This window comes from Haliaeetus albicilla, chromosome 18 (assembly GCF_947461875.1).
Source record: "Haliaeetus albicilla chromosome 18, bHalAlb1.1, whole genome shotgun sequence".
Classification (NCBI taxonomy): Eukaryota; Metazoa; Chordata; class Aves; order Accipitriformes; family Accipitridae; genus Haliaeetus; species Haliaeetus albicilla.
Window position 1 is genome coordinate 20,719,294 of NC_091500.1, and position 14,861 is coordinate 20,734,154.

The window sequence follows — 14,861 nt, forward strand, 5'->3', positions numbered from 1 at the left end:
GATGGAAAGTAACAGAGGGGGCGAAGGTGGCCCCGTCCTCCCCAGGACAGGAGCACAGCCCCCAGGGACTGACATGCAGCAATGGAAGCCAGCAAAGGATCCCCCAACCTGCTGCCCTGGGCCACAGCAGCCCCTCTCCAGCCCTTGTGCCCCATCATGGCCTGAAGCGCTTTCGGGGAGCCCTAGCGTGCTGCAGATGGACAAGGGGTGAAAGCAGCGGGAGCAGCACTAGCAGCATTAGGGGGCTGAGCGGAGGCAGGAGCGAGCACCCGCTAGCAGAGCACAGGGTTACGTTGGCCGACAAACAGACGGGCTCTTACCAGCTCCTTGCGTTTCCCAGAGGTGAGAAAGCCAGAGCAAGGTTAGGAGAGGGGCAAGAGAAAGACAAAAATCACGTTACAAGGTTTGTCCCATGCACAGCCCGCCATCTCCCACATCCCTCTGCCAAGGCTGCTGCTGGGCTGGCCCCACGTGAGGGCTCAGCAGCCACATGGGACACAGGACCGCCAGTGTGGAAATGAGGGCAGTCACGGAGGCAGGGGCTCCCTCTGCCTTTTCCCAAAAGCAGTCTGCCTGGGAAAGAAGAGGGAACGGGAACATCTGCAGGAGGGGCAGGGGCCCAATCCCTCCATCGCGGATGCCACATCCCAAAGTCAATGACCCCGCCCGTGGATGCTGGGGTGCGGGGACCCAGCACTGGCACCCCCTCCCTGACCCTGCCAGGATGGGCATCCTTCTTCCCTGTACCTTCTGTGCCTCTTCCAGGCTTGCGACTGCCTCGCTCTTTGCTATTTGAAAGCGCTTCTGCGAGAGAGGAGGAGGAGAAGCCATCAGGGCACTGGACATTCCCACAAGCGCCCTCCCCTCCGCATTATCGCTTCCCGGCTCCCCTCGGGCACTGCCTTTGCCCCTGCGTCCTCTCTCCTTCCCAGCCTTGCAGGCGGACAGAGGGACCACTAGGAGTGGATCTAACTGCCCCTAGGCTCCTCTGTGAGAAGGAGTCTGGAAAGCAAGGGGGTCCACTCTGAACCTCGTGACTCAACGGGAGGGCTCTCCTCACTGTCTTCCTGAGCCGATCCCTAAATCGGACAGGCGAAATCTGTCTTCCTTTGTCTCTTGGTGCCGTTTTTAATTTCCATGATCCCTGTACCTCATCCTCTTAGACATGAACCGTTGCCCAAGTCTGGGACTAGGAGTGGATCTAGCCGCCCCTACGCTCGTCTGTGAGGAGGAGTCTGGAAAGCAAGGGGGTCCACTCTGAACCCGGTGACTCAACCGGAGGGCTCTCCTCACTGTCTTGCGGAGGTGATCCCCAGGTCGGCAAGGCTGGTATGTTTAATGACACGGTTAGCACATTTTATTTATGTAGTCTACTGACGTAGTTTCATGCCACTACTTTCTGTGACCATGCCAGTTCTCAGGAGGATACCAATTCTGGTAAGTGGGAATTCCTGTTGGCCAAACAAAAGTTGAATTTTGTGACTTACAGGAACCCTGGGGTCGTTTTGCCGTAATGCTGACCTGGGAATCAGCAAACTTGAGTTGTCATCTTGAGCAATTGGGAGATGGCAGTGGTTACCAGCTGTAGAGAATGTGGTCTTGTTTGGTTTTGCTGTGTTCTTTAGGCAGAAGTTGTTCTGCAGGGATTGTGTTTAGTTACTAATGGAGTAGAAGGGGTGTTGTCTGGTTATCGAAGTGTTTGGCAGTACATTTCCTTTAAAATCTATGCCCAATTCAGGGGTGAAAATCCTGAGAGGCTTGCCATCTCATGTAAAAAAATTCTCTGTGTTCCACCCATTTATAGTTTCTTCCATTGGTTTGCTAATTTTGCATCTGTTTCTGGAGCAACTCGGGATGGTCCAGGCCCAGTTTATTTCAAGTAAAGAGAAGCTGTTTGGTTTTGTCACTTCAAATACTCATATGAATATATCCGATTAAAACACCGTAAGTGTGGCTGGTTTTTCTCTTAGTCGTGTGCGGTTTCCTTGATTTTTTGCTGATGATGTGAGCCTGATGGTTAGTGCAGTAAGTAGCTTGGTTGCCAGTAGAGATCATAAAGGCAACAAAACGTCTTTTCTGTGCAGGTTTGAATATCGGGAAGTTGAAATACTTCTGAAGCGTGGCTTTGTCTGTAATGAAACTGGAACAGAGTTGTCAGACTGGTCAGTTGCCCTTAACTTGATGCACATTCTTCGAGCTCTGACTTCTGTAGCTCTGTTCAATGTTGGTGAAACGGCTGGTGTGAATTCACCTGGCCGTAACTGTCTTCATGACACTGCCTGTAGGTCATGGCGCGTAAGTTCAAGGTCTTCTGTGGTCAGATGATGTCTGTCACCCATACACAACATGAGAGTAGAAATTTGGGAAGCAATTGGGAAGAATGAGATAACTGGTGGATTAAGCTTGTGTCTCTGATGCTTTGTTAGGGTCATGCTGGTTCTTCTGAAAGGTTCTTCTGAAAGGGTCTCAGCGTGGGTAGGCGTTTTGTCCACCATATTGCGACTTCCACCAAGTGTCTTTCAAGATGTCTTCCAGAAATCCCTGAAACTCCTACAAGTGGTACAGGTAAACTTTGTTGTTGAGTAGAATTGCCGGGGGGGACGGGGGACCAACACCAACATGACACCACTCTAGTTTCAAAGTTAGGAGAAGACATTTTGAAGTTCAGCAAGCTCGTTGTTGTTGTGCAGATAGGGAACTGTTGACGACAGTTTTTTTCCAAGATTGGAGTGGTTCTGCTATTCTTCTGGCTGTTGGAGCCCTGGACTTAATAATCTTGGCATTAATCATATTGTCTGGTTTCAGCTGGGATAGAGTTAACTGTCTTCCTAGTAGCTGGTACAGTGCTATGTTTTGAGTTCAGTATGCGAAGAATGCTGATAACACTAATGTTTTCAGTTGTTGCTCAGTAGTGTTTAGTCAAGGATTTTTCGGCTTCTCATGCCCAGCCAGGGCACAAGAAGTTGGCACAGGACACAACCAGGGCACCTGACCCGAACTGGCCAACAGTGTATTCCATACCATGTGATGTCCCATCTAGTTTAGGAACTGGGAAGTGGGGGCGGGGAATCGCCGCTGGGGGACTGGCTGGGTGTCGATCGGCGGGTGGTGAGCGATTGCCCTGCGCATCATTTGTACATTCCAATCCTTTTATTACTACTGTTGTCATTTTATTAGTGTTATCATTATCATTATTAGTTTCTTCTTTTCTGTTCTATTAAACCATTCTTATCTGAAGCCATGAGTTTTACTTCTTTTTCCCGATTTTCTCCCCCATCCCACTGGATGGGGGGGAGTGAGCGAGCGGCTGTGTGGTGCTTAGTTGCTGGCTGGGGTTAAACCACAACACATATATAGGAAGAAATAATTCGTATGTATGTATGTATAGACAGGTGTTGGATCTGTTTCTGCACGGGACAGCTTCTCAAATTAGCCTGCCCTGCAGTGTAAGTTCGTTGGTCCAGGTGCAGTAGAATGTGCTGGCATGGGCTCTGCATCATGGTTATGCAGTGCCAAGGGTTCAGAAGGGCTTAGAGTCTGGAAAAGACTGTCACATCTTCTGAAGAAGGACTCTCCTGCCCCCCGCCCTCCTGCCCCACTGATGCAGTTTCCTTCCCCACAGAACCCGCTGTTGGTGGGGCTGAAGGGCACCAGCCTCGTGGGGAGTCAGGCAGGGGCTGGGGGCATGCAGGGTCCCTTTCCCCCACCCTATACCCATTGCACTTGGTGGGGCAGCCCCAGGGTGCTGCCGTGTTCCCCCTCACCCTGTTTTCCGTCCCCAGGAGACCGTGCAGGTCCTGCAGGCCAAGGTGAACATCCTGGACGTGGCCGTGCTGGACCAAGTGGAAGCCCGGCTGCAGGTGAGGGGGGGTCAGAAGGAGAGAACTGCACGGTGGGTGTCAGGAAGCCAAGGGAGAGCCATGGGATGGCAGTGGCCAAGGCCATGAAATTGGGGTTGGGCAGTGCTGGATTTGGGGTCTCACCTCTGCTGCCCCCTCCCCAGAGTGTCCTGGGGAAAGTCAATGAAATAGCCAAGCACAAGGCAACTGTGCAAGATGCCGACATGCGGAGCAAGGTAAGAGCTGGAGGGGAGGCCCCCCACAAAGGCAAGCCTGGCATGGTGGGGGACATATGGAGCCCCCCCTCCAGACTGTGCTCACCCCCCCTTCTTGCCCTGGCCCATCCCCCAGATCCACCAGATCTATGAGATGATGCAGCGCTGGGATGGCGTGGCCAGCACCTTGCCCGATGTTGTGCAGAGGCTGGTGACCGTCAGGAACCTGCACGAGCAAGGTGAGGGGCTGAGGGGATGTTGGGGACAGTGGCATGGTGCCACTGGGAGCATCTCGGGGAGGGGGGGTCATGCTGCTCCCCCCCACCAGCACTGAGCTTTCTCCTCCCTCCCAGCTACGCAGTTCGGGCAGGTCCTCATGCACTTGGACAGCACGCAGCAGGAGATAGCGGGTGCTCTCAAGGACAACACCGCGCTGCTGGCGGAGGTGGGTCCCACCAACACCCACTGGGCTGGAGTGGGATCCCCTTCCTGCCCCTGCCGACACCCCTCCATTCCCACCTCTGGGCGGGGGGTGGTGGTGTCTCTGTAGCCCCCCGATTTACCCTAATAAACAGCTCAGCTCAAAGTGTATCGGTGTCAGCATCTCCTCTAGGCTGTGGGGCATGAGCGCGGCCCAGCTTGCTGGGTTTTAAATGTGTCTTTTCATTGTGCATAAGCCCCCCCACCCTCCCGCAGACTCCACGGTGCACTAAATCCAATTGCTCTGTCAGAAAGCTGTGACCCATGGGGAGAACGTCTCCTCGTTGCCAGCCGTGGGGCAGGAGGTAGTGTGTGTGTGTGCATGGGTGGGGGTGGCCTAGGGCAGGGGTGCACGGCCCCCCCACAGGCTGGTGGACATGATTATTGCTGGGACTGGGCGATGGAAGCGGCAGGGGGAACCTTGTTTTTGGTGAGGGACAACCTGGTGCAAAACTAATCCTGAGCAGACCAGGGCTGCCACCTCCCGAATGCGATGCCGCTGCACACAGCTGCTCGAGGGGCCACAGCCGAAGCATGGGGGTCACTGCCTGCCTGCCGCGTGCCCCGACTCCATCCTCCTGGTGTCCCTTCGCATGACAGCAGCTGCTGCTCTCTGAGCCGGTGTGAGACCCCATTGCTCTTGGGAGCCTGCAAGCATGGTGTCTGCTTGGGCTAGAGCAGAGGGCTAGTCTTCATTCTTCCCCTTCTGGGCTCTTGTGCCCCCCTGGGGCTGGACGCTGGATCCTGGATCCTGGTGGGTGCTGGACGCTGGAGCCCGTGGTGTGGCCGTCCGTGCGCATGTGCACACTCGTGGTGCACGCACGTCTGTCTGAGCGTCTGCTGGGACTACATGCGCAGCCTGGCTCCTGCTTGGTCCTGCGGTGGGGAGCTGTGGCAGCCGGCTGGTGAAGGAACCAGCACACCCGCCAGGGAGACATCGACAGGTGGTGCCTGCGGTCGCTCCCACCGGTGGGCTAAGAGCCATGCTGAGAGTGGTGCCCCATTCCCCAGTGGAAGCGGCTGGGCCCCAGGTCAGCTCTTGGCGCCAGCCCAGGGAGTTGGCGGCCATGTCACAGTGGACAGCGATGGCTGTGTCACTCTGATGTCACCTCGCGCCTGTGACATCGGTGCCCCGGCGGGTATAAAAGGGGCTGCTCCCAGAGGCGGGGGAGCATTTGGGGGACAACCTCGGTGCTGCTAGGCAGGAGTTTGGAGACGACTCGCCACGACCTGTCCCGTGGCCACTGTGCAGCGGAAGGCCCCGACGGGGGAGAGGACAGCGAGGGCAGGGCAGCTTCATGGACCCCGCACGGGCGCCCGCCAACGCAGGGATCGGGGAGCTCCTTCTCTCCCCATCAGTCCCTGGTGCCCCCAACGCCTCCTGCTACGGTGTCCGTAGCAGGGGGAAGAGGGTGCCTGGCTGCTGCTCGTCTTGCTGGAGTTGTGTCATGGCACGCTGTTTGGAAGAGAACAGCCAGAAGCTCCAGCAGCTGGAGAGGCAGATGGCCCAGACGAAGGCAAGTTCACAGAACCACAGTCTGGCTGAGGTTGGAAGGGACCTCTGGAGATGATCTGGTCTCGTCCAGTGCCCCTGCTCAGGTGGGGTCACCCAGAGCCAGTTGCTCAGGCCCGTGTCCAGAGTCGGGCCTGGGGGTCCCTCTGTCTGCCTGCAGGGCTGGGAAGGAGAGGGGACACGAGGGCAGAGGCAGTGCCCGAGCGGAGCCGGAGGGGAGCGCGCTTGGGGAGTGTCCCGGTGCCCTGACGGCTTCTCCTCCTCCTCCCCTCCTCTCTCGCAGAAGCACTTTCAAATGGCAAGGAGGGAGGCAGCTGCAAGCCTGGAAGTGGCGCAGAAGTTGCCCTTTCCTGCGCATGGCTCCCTGCGACGTCCCCCGCTGGCTTGGCAGAGGGAGCAGTGGTCGGGGGCGGTAAAAGCTCTCCAGGAGGAGGCCCAGATCAATGAGGTACGGGGGACAGGAGGCACGGGGGCTCAACATGTTTGTGGGGGAACCCCCCTCAGAGGAGGCATGGCATGGCTTCTTAACCAGGCCCTTTGCTTCTCCAGCTGCTGAGGAACAAGCTCCAGCACCTGCTGGAGAGACGGCAAGGCCTCCAAGAGCCAACAGCTTTGTGAGTGGCAACGGGGCCCTGACTGAAATCTGGGGCAGGGGGTTCGGGGGGGTTGCTGGGCAGCAGTGGGCAGGCCTCTGCTGCTCACAGACATCTTCCTGGCTCCTCCAGCCTGCTCTGGAGAGCCCTTTGACTTTGTCTAAGTGGCTCAAAAGAGCACTGAGCAACTCGGGACTCCTGGAAGCAGCTCTGCACAACTCTGAGCAGCTCCCAGGCTCTCCTCCGTGCCCTCCGGGCCTGGGGTGGGTCTGTGCGGTGCTGGGATGCCGGGGGTGCCTGGTGCCAGCCCCAGCAGAGGCTGGGCAGCACCCTGGCTCCCTGTTGGCCACCCAGGGGTTCACCATGCTGGCCAAGGTCTCTTCTCACAGCCCAAACCCCGTGGTGTCAGTAGCAGGGGGAAGACGGCGGCGCAGGCAGACGCGGCAGGCGAGAGCCTGCTGCAGGAGCTGGTGGCTGTGCGGCTGGTAGGACAGACAACCCCGCTGTGGGCCTTGGGGAGGGAAGGGTCTGCACTGTGCCCAGGGGACACGGGGGCCCTCACTGATCTCAGCAGGGACGAGGGAGGGGGTCTGAGCCCCCAGACCTCAGCTGCCTCACGCACCCCAACGCATGTCCCTGTGTGCCTTGGCTTGTAGGAGGAGCAGATGGCGTCGAGGAGGCAGAAGATCGCTTCTTGGCTGCGGTGAGTTGCTCTGGGGGCTCGGGGTGCCGGGGCTCTTCCCTACGCAGTGGGATGCCCGTGCCACTGGTCCAAGGGCACTGGGCAGCTTTGGACTTGTCAGGGATGAAGTACTTGAGGATTTCTTTTCTTCCTTGCTTGGGTGGCACACAGCGGGGGATTTTGGGGGCCCACTGGGGAGAGGTACAGCAGAGCCTCAACCAGTCCCGAGCAGGGTGTGTTGTGCCCAGCGCGGTGCGAGGCCCCACGGTGGCATTCAAAGAGGGTGGTTGTCAAGAGCTGAGACAAATTTACTCCCTGCTCTGCCTGACCCCTCTCCTGTCCCGCAGGAGACTTCTTCTGTTCCTCGCCTTCCTGCAGATCATCGTCCTCCTCTTGGTCCTCCTGAAGAGGGACATGCTCGATGGAGTCCTGCCCCCAAAGCTGACAGACGCCTTTGGGAGCTGCCCAGGGAGGTCCTAGTTCTCTTGAAATCAAACTAGAAAGAGAATAAAGAAACCTGTGATTGTAGGACAAGCACGTCACCTTGTCTCTGTTACCTAAGAAAAACCACCACGTAAAGATGGCTTTGAAGCCATGCGCAAGGGACCTTGACTGACAAGAAGGGGAGAGGCCTCGCTGTTAGAAGGGGAGGCCGTTGTCATCGGTGCCCTTGGGAGCCTCCTGGGCTGGTTAGGTCCTGCTGTGTCGTCCCTCCAGCAGGTCTCTCCGAAATCCCCCATGAGGACCAGGGCCCACGAAGATGAGGCTGCTCCTAGTTGGCCATTGAGGGCCTCACCTTCCCTGCCTGCTCTTTAGTCCTTACCCAGGAGCCCTCAGTCACCCTCACTCTGCTCTTCACCCAGGCAGAGCTCCACGCTCTCCAGCTGCTCCCTCACCTAAAGGGCAACTGCCGTCCTCCTTGTGCTGGCCTGTCCCTCCAGAGGAGCCTGTGTCCCTCCAGTGCTCACCCCAGTCCTGGTGGCCATCCCCACAAGATCATGGCCCAGCAACTGCCCCCAGGGCTCAAACCCACCAGGGCCAGAGGTGGCCCCCACCCCAGGGAAGCCCCCGCGCTGGGGGGACAGGACTGGCGTGAGGGGATGCAGCCAGGGCTCTGTCCCCAGTGCCCACTCTGCATGCTGGGGGTCCCTCTGCCCCCCATCACCTCTGGTTTGAGGGGGCCGCAGCCCCATGGCTGGATCTACTCAGGGTCAGTTTTGCACCAGGTTGTCCCTCACCAAAAACAAGGTTCCCCCCCGCTGCCATCCCCCAGTCCCAGCAATAATCATCTCCACCAGCCTGGGGGGCGGGGGGGGGCCATGCGCCCCTGCCCCAGGCCACCCCCACCCACTCGGGGTCGTCCCTGTCCCACACACACACACACACACACGCACTACCTCCTGCCTCTGGCTGCCCCCTGCCAGCTTCTCCAGCAGCTCGCAGGTTTCGCTGCTGAGGGGAAAGGCCCTGTCGGATGGTGGCCGGAGCGACCCGGGCTGCCACCTCCCAGATGCGATGCCGCTGCACACAGCTGCTCGAGGGGCCACAGCCGAAGCATGGGGGTCACTGCCTGCCTGCCGCGTGCCCCGACTCCGTCAGTGGGATCGAGCGCACCCTCAGCAAGTTTGCCGACAACGCCAAGCTGTGTGGTGCGGTCGGCACGCTGGAGGGAAGGGATGCCGTCCAGAGCGACCTTGACAGGCTTGAGAGGTGGGCCCGTGTGAACCTCATGGCGCTCACGAGGCCAAGCGCAAGGTCCTGCACGTGGCTCGGGGCAATCCCAAGCACATATTCAGGCTGGGCGCCGAGTGGATTGAGAGCAGCCCTGCGGAGAAGGACCCGCTCAGAAAAGGGTGTTGGTTGACGAGAAGCCCAACGTGACCCGGCAATGTGCGTTTGCAGCCCAGAAAGCCAGCCGTATCCCGGGCTGCATCCGAAGCAGCGTGACCAGCAGGTTGAGGGAGGTGATTCTCCCCCCGTACTCCGCTCTGGCGAGACCCCACCTGCAGTACTGCGTCCAGCTCTGGGCCCCCCCCCCCACCATAAGAAGGACATGGGCTTGTTGGAGCGAGTCCAGAGGAGGGCCCCAAAGATGATCAGGGAGCTGGAGCACCTCTCCTGCAAAGACAGGCTGAGAGAGTTGGGGTTGTTCAGCCTGGAGAAGAGAAGGCTCCGGGGAGACCTTATAGCAGCCTTCCAGTACCTAACAGGGCCTACAGGGAAGCTGGAGGGGGACTTTTTACGAGGGCATGCAGCAACAGGACAAGGGGTAATGGCTTTAAACTGAAGGAGGGTAGATAGAAGGGAGAAGTTCTTCCCTGTGAGGGTGGTGAGGCCCTGGAACAGGTCGCCCAGAGAGGCTGTGGCTGCCCCATCCCTGGCAGTGTTCAAGGCCAGGCTGGATGGGGCTTGGAGCAACCTGGTCTGGTGGAAGGTGTCCCTGCCCATGGAGAAGGTCTTTAGGGTCCCTTCCAACCCAACCCATTCTAGGATTCTATGAATTCCAAATTCCTTCTTCGCCGAGGCCCAGGTTTTAACTGGCCTGTAAAGGAGCAATGCTGCATTTATTTTTGGGTGCGGCAAAAGCACAGAAATGTCACTTGCTAATTTCTTTAATGAAACTGGGGAAAAGTGAGGACGCCTGGTAGCTTTGCACCGTAGGTCAGAGCGACGTTTAAAATTTCAAACCCCTCACGAACTTGAAGATCAAAGCCGTCAATATCAGCCGCCACAAACTTGAGTTGTCATCTTGAGCAATTGTGAGATGGCAGTGGTTAGAGTTGTAGAGAATGGGGTCTTGTTTGGTTCTGCTGTGTTCTTTAGGCAGAAGTTGTTTTGCAGGGATTGTGTTTAGTTACTAATGGACTAGAAGGGTTGTTGCCTGGTTATCGAAGCGTTTGGCAGTACATTTCCTTTAAAATCTATGCCCAATTCAGGGGTGAAAATCCTAACTGAGAGGCTTGCCATCTCGTATAAAAAAATTCTCTGTGTTCCACCCATTTATAGTTTCTTCCATTGGTTTGCTAATTTTGCATCTGTGGGGGACATGGGGCCGGCGCAGCCCCACCACATGTGGGCTGGCATGGCACTGTGTACTGCACGTGGAGCAGGGGCATGCCAGGCACCCGGCCCCCAGTTCTGAGGGGGACAAAAACATCCCTTGCAAGATGCAGGGCAGCAAGATGGACTGAAATGGGTTGTCTCCACCCAAAGTTGCCCTCGTCAGGCCTAGGTCACCCCAAAATGGTGCCCGAGAACAGAGAGGTGTCACACCGGTGAGTCCCTGTGGTTTTCCTTCCTTGTGGCCTTGCTGCAGGCAGGAGGCAAGGGTTACCAGGGTTTTAGTTGCTGTCACCTCCTGTCCTGGGAACCCCTTGTGCAGGTTCATTGTGTTTCTTGGCTCTCGCGCACTGAACTGACCTGAGCTTTCCCACCGCTCTTCCCCTCCCTGCTCCCCACCTTGCCTGGACACTAGTTTGCACAAGTAAGCCTGCTCGCTGCTTCTAATTTGGCATGCTGTTTGGGATTGATTTTTGCATGCAGTAGATGTGCATGGAAGTGGGGGATATGAAGGGGAAGCTGCCATTGCAGCTGCACAAGGGGAAGGCGCCACGTTCAGCGCCGGTTGCTGTGGAGGGGATTGTGAGGGGTGTGCTCCTCCGGTGTGAGATAACGGGACTTGGGTCCGGGCAGGTGCTCAGCAAGTAAGCCTAACCGAAGGTCATCCTCTGGTGTGAGGCTGTCAGTGAGAACCGAGCATCAAAACCAAAAAAACCCCATGTTCTGGTTGGAGAATGGGCTGATGAGCAGCTGAAACAGCATGAACACGGCACAAAACCTGACTGAGTCAGCCCCTTGATGCTGTAAGTATCTGCAGCCATCGGGGTCCCCAGCGCTCCCCCTCCATAGCAGCTGGCTGTGGGGCAGGGATCACCCCCTGAGCAGGGACCCCTCTCAAGGCTGAGAGACCCCGTACCTGACACCAGGCACCGGCGGCTTGGTACGTGGCGTTGTTTGCATGCAGGTAACATTTAAGATACGTGTAGGAAGCTTACGCGATGAGCTTTGTATCCTGCCCTAACGCTAAGTGGAGTAGAGCACTGACCACCGATCCATCTGTGCTTATTAAATATTTTATATCCCTACACTGACTGATAAGAATTCGATCAACTAATGACTAGATGAGCTCCGGCCGAGTGACCTGTGACTCTTCTCCTGACCGAGACCCTGTGCTGGGGGCCAGACCCCGTCACCGCTGCCATGCACCCCATGTAGGGGTTATACTGTATAACACTATGATTGAAAGAACAGACAAAAGTGGGAGGTAGGTCGTGCGAAAGAGTGGAGGACAGAGGACTGGCAACATCTCCCCGGCAATAGGGAGGTCCTGACCTTTAAAGGTGGGATGGGTGAAGGGCCATGCTCGGGATGGAAGCCCAGCTGCGAAATGGAACCAACGGGTAGACTGCCTGGCCCAAATCAGGACGGTCACCAGTGAGAAGGACGATTGGGACCGACAAGCTGAATGGTTGCGTATCAAGCGAGGCCAGTCAGGGAAAGCCGATCTTTATTACGAATGCCAATCCCAGGGTTGGCCAGTGCCTATGAAAACCTGTCAAGCAATCCTTGCAGCTTGTCCACAATGCTAAATAAGGCTTTACTGGGAGGGGTGGTCAAAAAGGCAGCAGCCCCTCACTGGCTGCTCGGAGGGTCTCTCCCAGCACGCATGCCAGGTTGGCATAGGCTTCCAGCACGCATGTCAGGTTGGCGTAGGCTTCCTTGGGCAGCAGGCGGTGGAAGACCTCGGGGTCGTACCAGGATGCGTAAAGCACGGCAGCAGCCACTGCAAAGATGATGGCCAGCTCCAGGCCGACAAAGAGCAGGAGGAGTGTCCTGTGGGGCAGAAGAAGTATGGGAGACAGGGCAGGGTGGATGCATCCCAGCCCCAAGAGGGATGGAGGAGCCCCACCGGCTGGAGCAGGCGTCCAGCCCATCACCCGGTGGGGACACTCACTGCAGCCAGTAACTGAAACCGCGTCTCCTCGCCCGCACGTCCCTCTCCTGCAGGTCAACACAGAGCAAGGACACTTGTCAAGCGCTGCTGCACGGCCGGGACAGCTGGAGTTGCACGGAGTTGCCTTGCACGGGAGCGTAGCCCACGCGTGGCTGGCACCTCCGTGGACCCCTCTCCTCAGGGAGACCCACAGGCTCTTCCCCCTTACCAGCCGTGCTTCCACCACCTCCGGCAGCACAGTCTCCGGCATCTCTGCCTCCTTCTTCCTCTGATACTGGCTGCAGGCAACAGGGCTTGGTTGGACACATTACAGACCTCCGTGGCCACGCCGGGGGTCCCCTTCCACACACACCCCCCCCCCCACCCCAGGCAGGGATGGGGCTCCCCTGGCACCAGCATTGGCAGCCCCATGGCGCCGGGTGCTGCAGGGACACCCGTGTGGGGCGAGGGACCCCGCTTACCAGCCCTCTTCCTCCTCCAGTCTCTCTTCCAGATTTCTTATTTCCTGACGCAGCGCCTGGGAGAGGGAAGGGTCTGAGTCCCTGAGCCTGCTGTGGCCCCAGGGACCGTGGGCACCCGCCCGTTTTCCCCCGGCCCCTTCGGCACTACCTCATTCTCCTGCTTGTCCTCCTTGAGCCACGATGCTATCAGGGCACGGAACTTTTCCTCCTGCAAAACCACGGGTGCGTCGTGCGGGCAGCTGGGCTGGGACCTTGGCACCCTCGCCCCTCTCCAGCCCCAGGGCTGTGCCCACTCACTCCCCCGCTGCCCTAGGGCACTACTGGGAAACTGGGTGACTCGCAAGGCCGGGCGTGGGGAAGCGATGGACCCCCCCCCAGCCTGGGAAAATTGTCCTCCCTAGTCACGCCGCTGGGCAACCGGCACTCGGTGACCCCTCTCTGAGCAGGGGGGTTGGAGACGACAAGATGACCTCCAGCGGTCCCTTCCAACCTCTCAGCCCCAGCTGACGCAGCTCTGGGTCAGGGGCAGAGGAGAGGACACCAACCTTAGTGCTGAGCTGCTGTACGGCATCGTGTGGCTCCTGATGGTTCTCCTTCTGCGTGCAGAAAGGAGAGCAGGGGCTCAGGGTCTGCAGCCCCAGCCCCTGTGGACCAGGAGCCCCTCCATACCTACCCTAGGCTGCAGCAGCTCCTTGCTGCTTGCTGTCAGCGCGGAGCTCTGCTCAGCATCTCTGCCGGCTCCTCGACTGGTCGCCGCAGCCTTTGCCGCCTGCGGGAATGGGGAACCATCAGACGCCCTCTCACAGACATACGCCCCCTCGCACACGGCGCTGCCCCTGCTTCCCATCTCTCAGCGCCCATCAGCCACTTGCACACCCGCACCCGGCCAGCGGTCCTGCGTGCCCCCTCGCCCCATGCCCGGCTCAGCCTGTGCTTGCTGGCAGCCCAGGACTTGGCAGGAGATGGGGGGGGAGGCGCCAGGGACCTGCACTGCTGTGCCTCCCTCTGCCTTTTCCCAAAAGCGGTCTGCCTGGGAGAGAAGAGGGAACGGCAACATCTGCAGGAGGGGCAGGGGCCCAATCCCTCCATCGCGGATGCCACATCCCAAAGTCAATGACCCCGCCCGTGGATGCTGGGGTGCGGGGACCCAGCACTGGCACCCCCTCCCTGACCCTGCCAGGATGGGCATCCTTCTTCCCTGTACCTTCTGTGCCTCTTCCAGGCTTGTGACTGCCTCGCTCTTTGCTATTTGAAAGCGCTTCTGCGAGAGAGGAGGAGGAGAAGCCATCAGGGCACTGGACATTCCCACAAGCGCCCTCCCCTCCGCATTATCGCTTCCCGGCTCCCCTCGGGCACTGCCTTTGCCCCTGCGTCCTCTCTCCTTCCCAGCCTTGCAGGCGGACAGAGGGACCCCCCCCAGGCCCAGCTCTGGACGCGGTCCACATCTGGACATGGACCTGAGCAACTGGCTCTAGGGGACCCCGCTTAAGCAGGGGCATTGGACAAGATCAGATCATCTCCAGCGGCCCCTTCCAACCTCAACCAGACCGTGGTTCTGTGAACTCACCTTCATCTGGGCCACCTGCCCCTCCAGTTGCTGGAGCTCCTGGCCGCTCTCTTCGAAACAGCGTGCCACGAGACAGTTCTGGGAAAAGGAGCCGCACGCAGGCACTGAGCCCCTGACACAGCCCCAGCCGCCGCAGCTGGGGGACGTGGGTACAGGAGGGGACACTGACCTCCGAGGTGAGCCGCTCCAAGGTTTTCTGCAGCTCCTGCTGCTTCTGCCCCTGCATGGTGAAAGGAGGGGTCAGGGGCTCCGGTCTCGCAGCCCCAGTCCCCGGGGACAAGGGGACCGCTCCCCACCTACCAGACACTGCAGCAGCGCCCTGTGGCTTTGGGATGCTGCGGAACAGCGGGCCAGGCACGCCCGGACCATGCGGAGGTCTTCTTTCACCGCTTCTGCCTGGGTGGTTACACCTGCGAGTCGGGAGCGAGCGGGGTGTGAGGGGCACGGATGCTCGCAGGGATGGTCCCCAAGCTCAGGGCATCTGCACTCATGCACGC

The 14,861-nt window shown here is 58.7% G+C and overlaps 2 protein-coding genes and 1 long non-coding RNA gene across 4 annotated transcripts in view; 2 read left to right on the plus strand and 1 right to left on the minus strand.

Annotated features, from left to right (window-relative positions):
- The first annotated feature begins 2,415 nt into the window (after nucleotides 1-2,415).
- The window catches only part of LOC138689726 (dynactin subunit 2-like), a 56,926-nt gene continuing 44,480 nt past the window's right edge, over nucleotides 2,416-14,861 (plus strand). The window contains exons 1-5 of the mRNA XM_069805895.1: nucleotides 2,416-2,565; nucleotides 3,783-3,860; nucleotides 4,004-4,075; nucleotides 4,191-4,293; nucleotides 4,408-4,499. Coding sequence (XP_069661996.1) covers nucleotides 2,431-2,565; nucleotides 3,783-3,860; nucleotides 4,004-4,075; nucleotides 4,191-4,293; nucleotides 4,408-4,499 — 480 coding nt within the window. The 5' untranslated portion in view covers nucleotides 2,416-2,430. The remainder of the gene's footprint in view (nucleotides 2,566-3,782; nucleotides 3,861-4,003; nucleotides 4,076-4,190; nucleotides 4,294-4,407; nucleotides 4,500-14,861) is intronic.
- LOC138689919 (uncharacterized) lies at nucleotides 5,983-7,822 on the plus strand. The gene is made up of 6 exons (XM_069806566.1): nucleotides 5,983-6,051; nucleotides 6,208-6,495; nucleotides 6,597-6,661; nucleotides 7,053-7,125; nucleotides 7,297-7,343; nucleotides 7,670-7,822. Exons 1-6 carry the CDS (start codon nucleotides 5,983-5,985, stop codon nucleotides 7,800-7,802), a joined length of 675 nt encoding a protein of 224 aa, XP_069662667.1. The 3' UTR covers nucleotides 7,803-7,822.
- LOC138689906 (uncharacterized) lies at nucleotides 12,101-13,595 on the minus strand. Of its 2 annotated transcripts, XR_011328699.1 has the most exons (4): nucleotides 12,798-13,595; nucleotides 12,545-12,614; nucleotides 12,337-12,383; nucleotides 12,101-12,215 (listed from the first exon to the last, which is right to left on the minus strand). It is a non-coding gene; the product is annotated as an uncharacterized lncRNA (long non-coding RNA). The 2 variants fall into 2 exon arrangements; XR_011328698.1 differs by having other exon boundaries at nucleotides 12,545-13,595.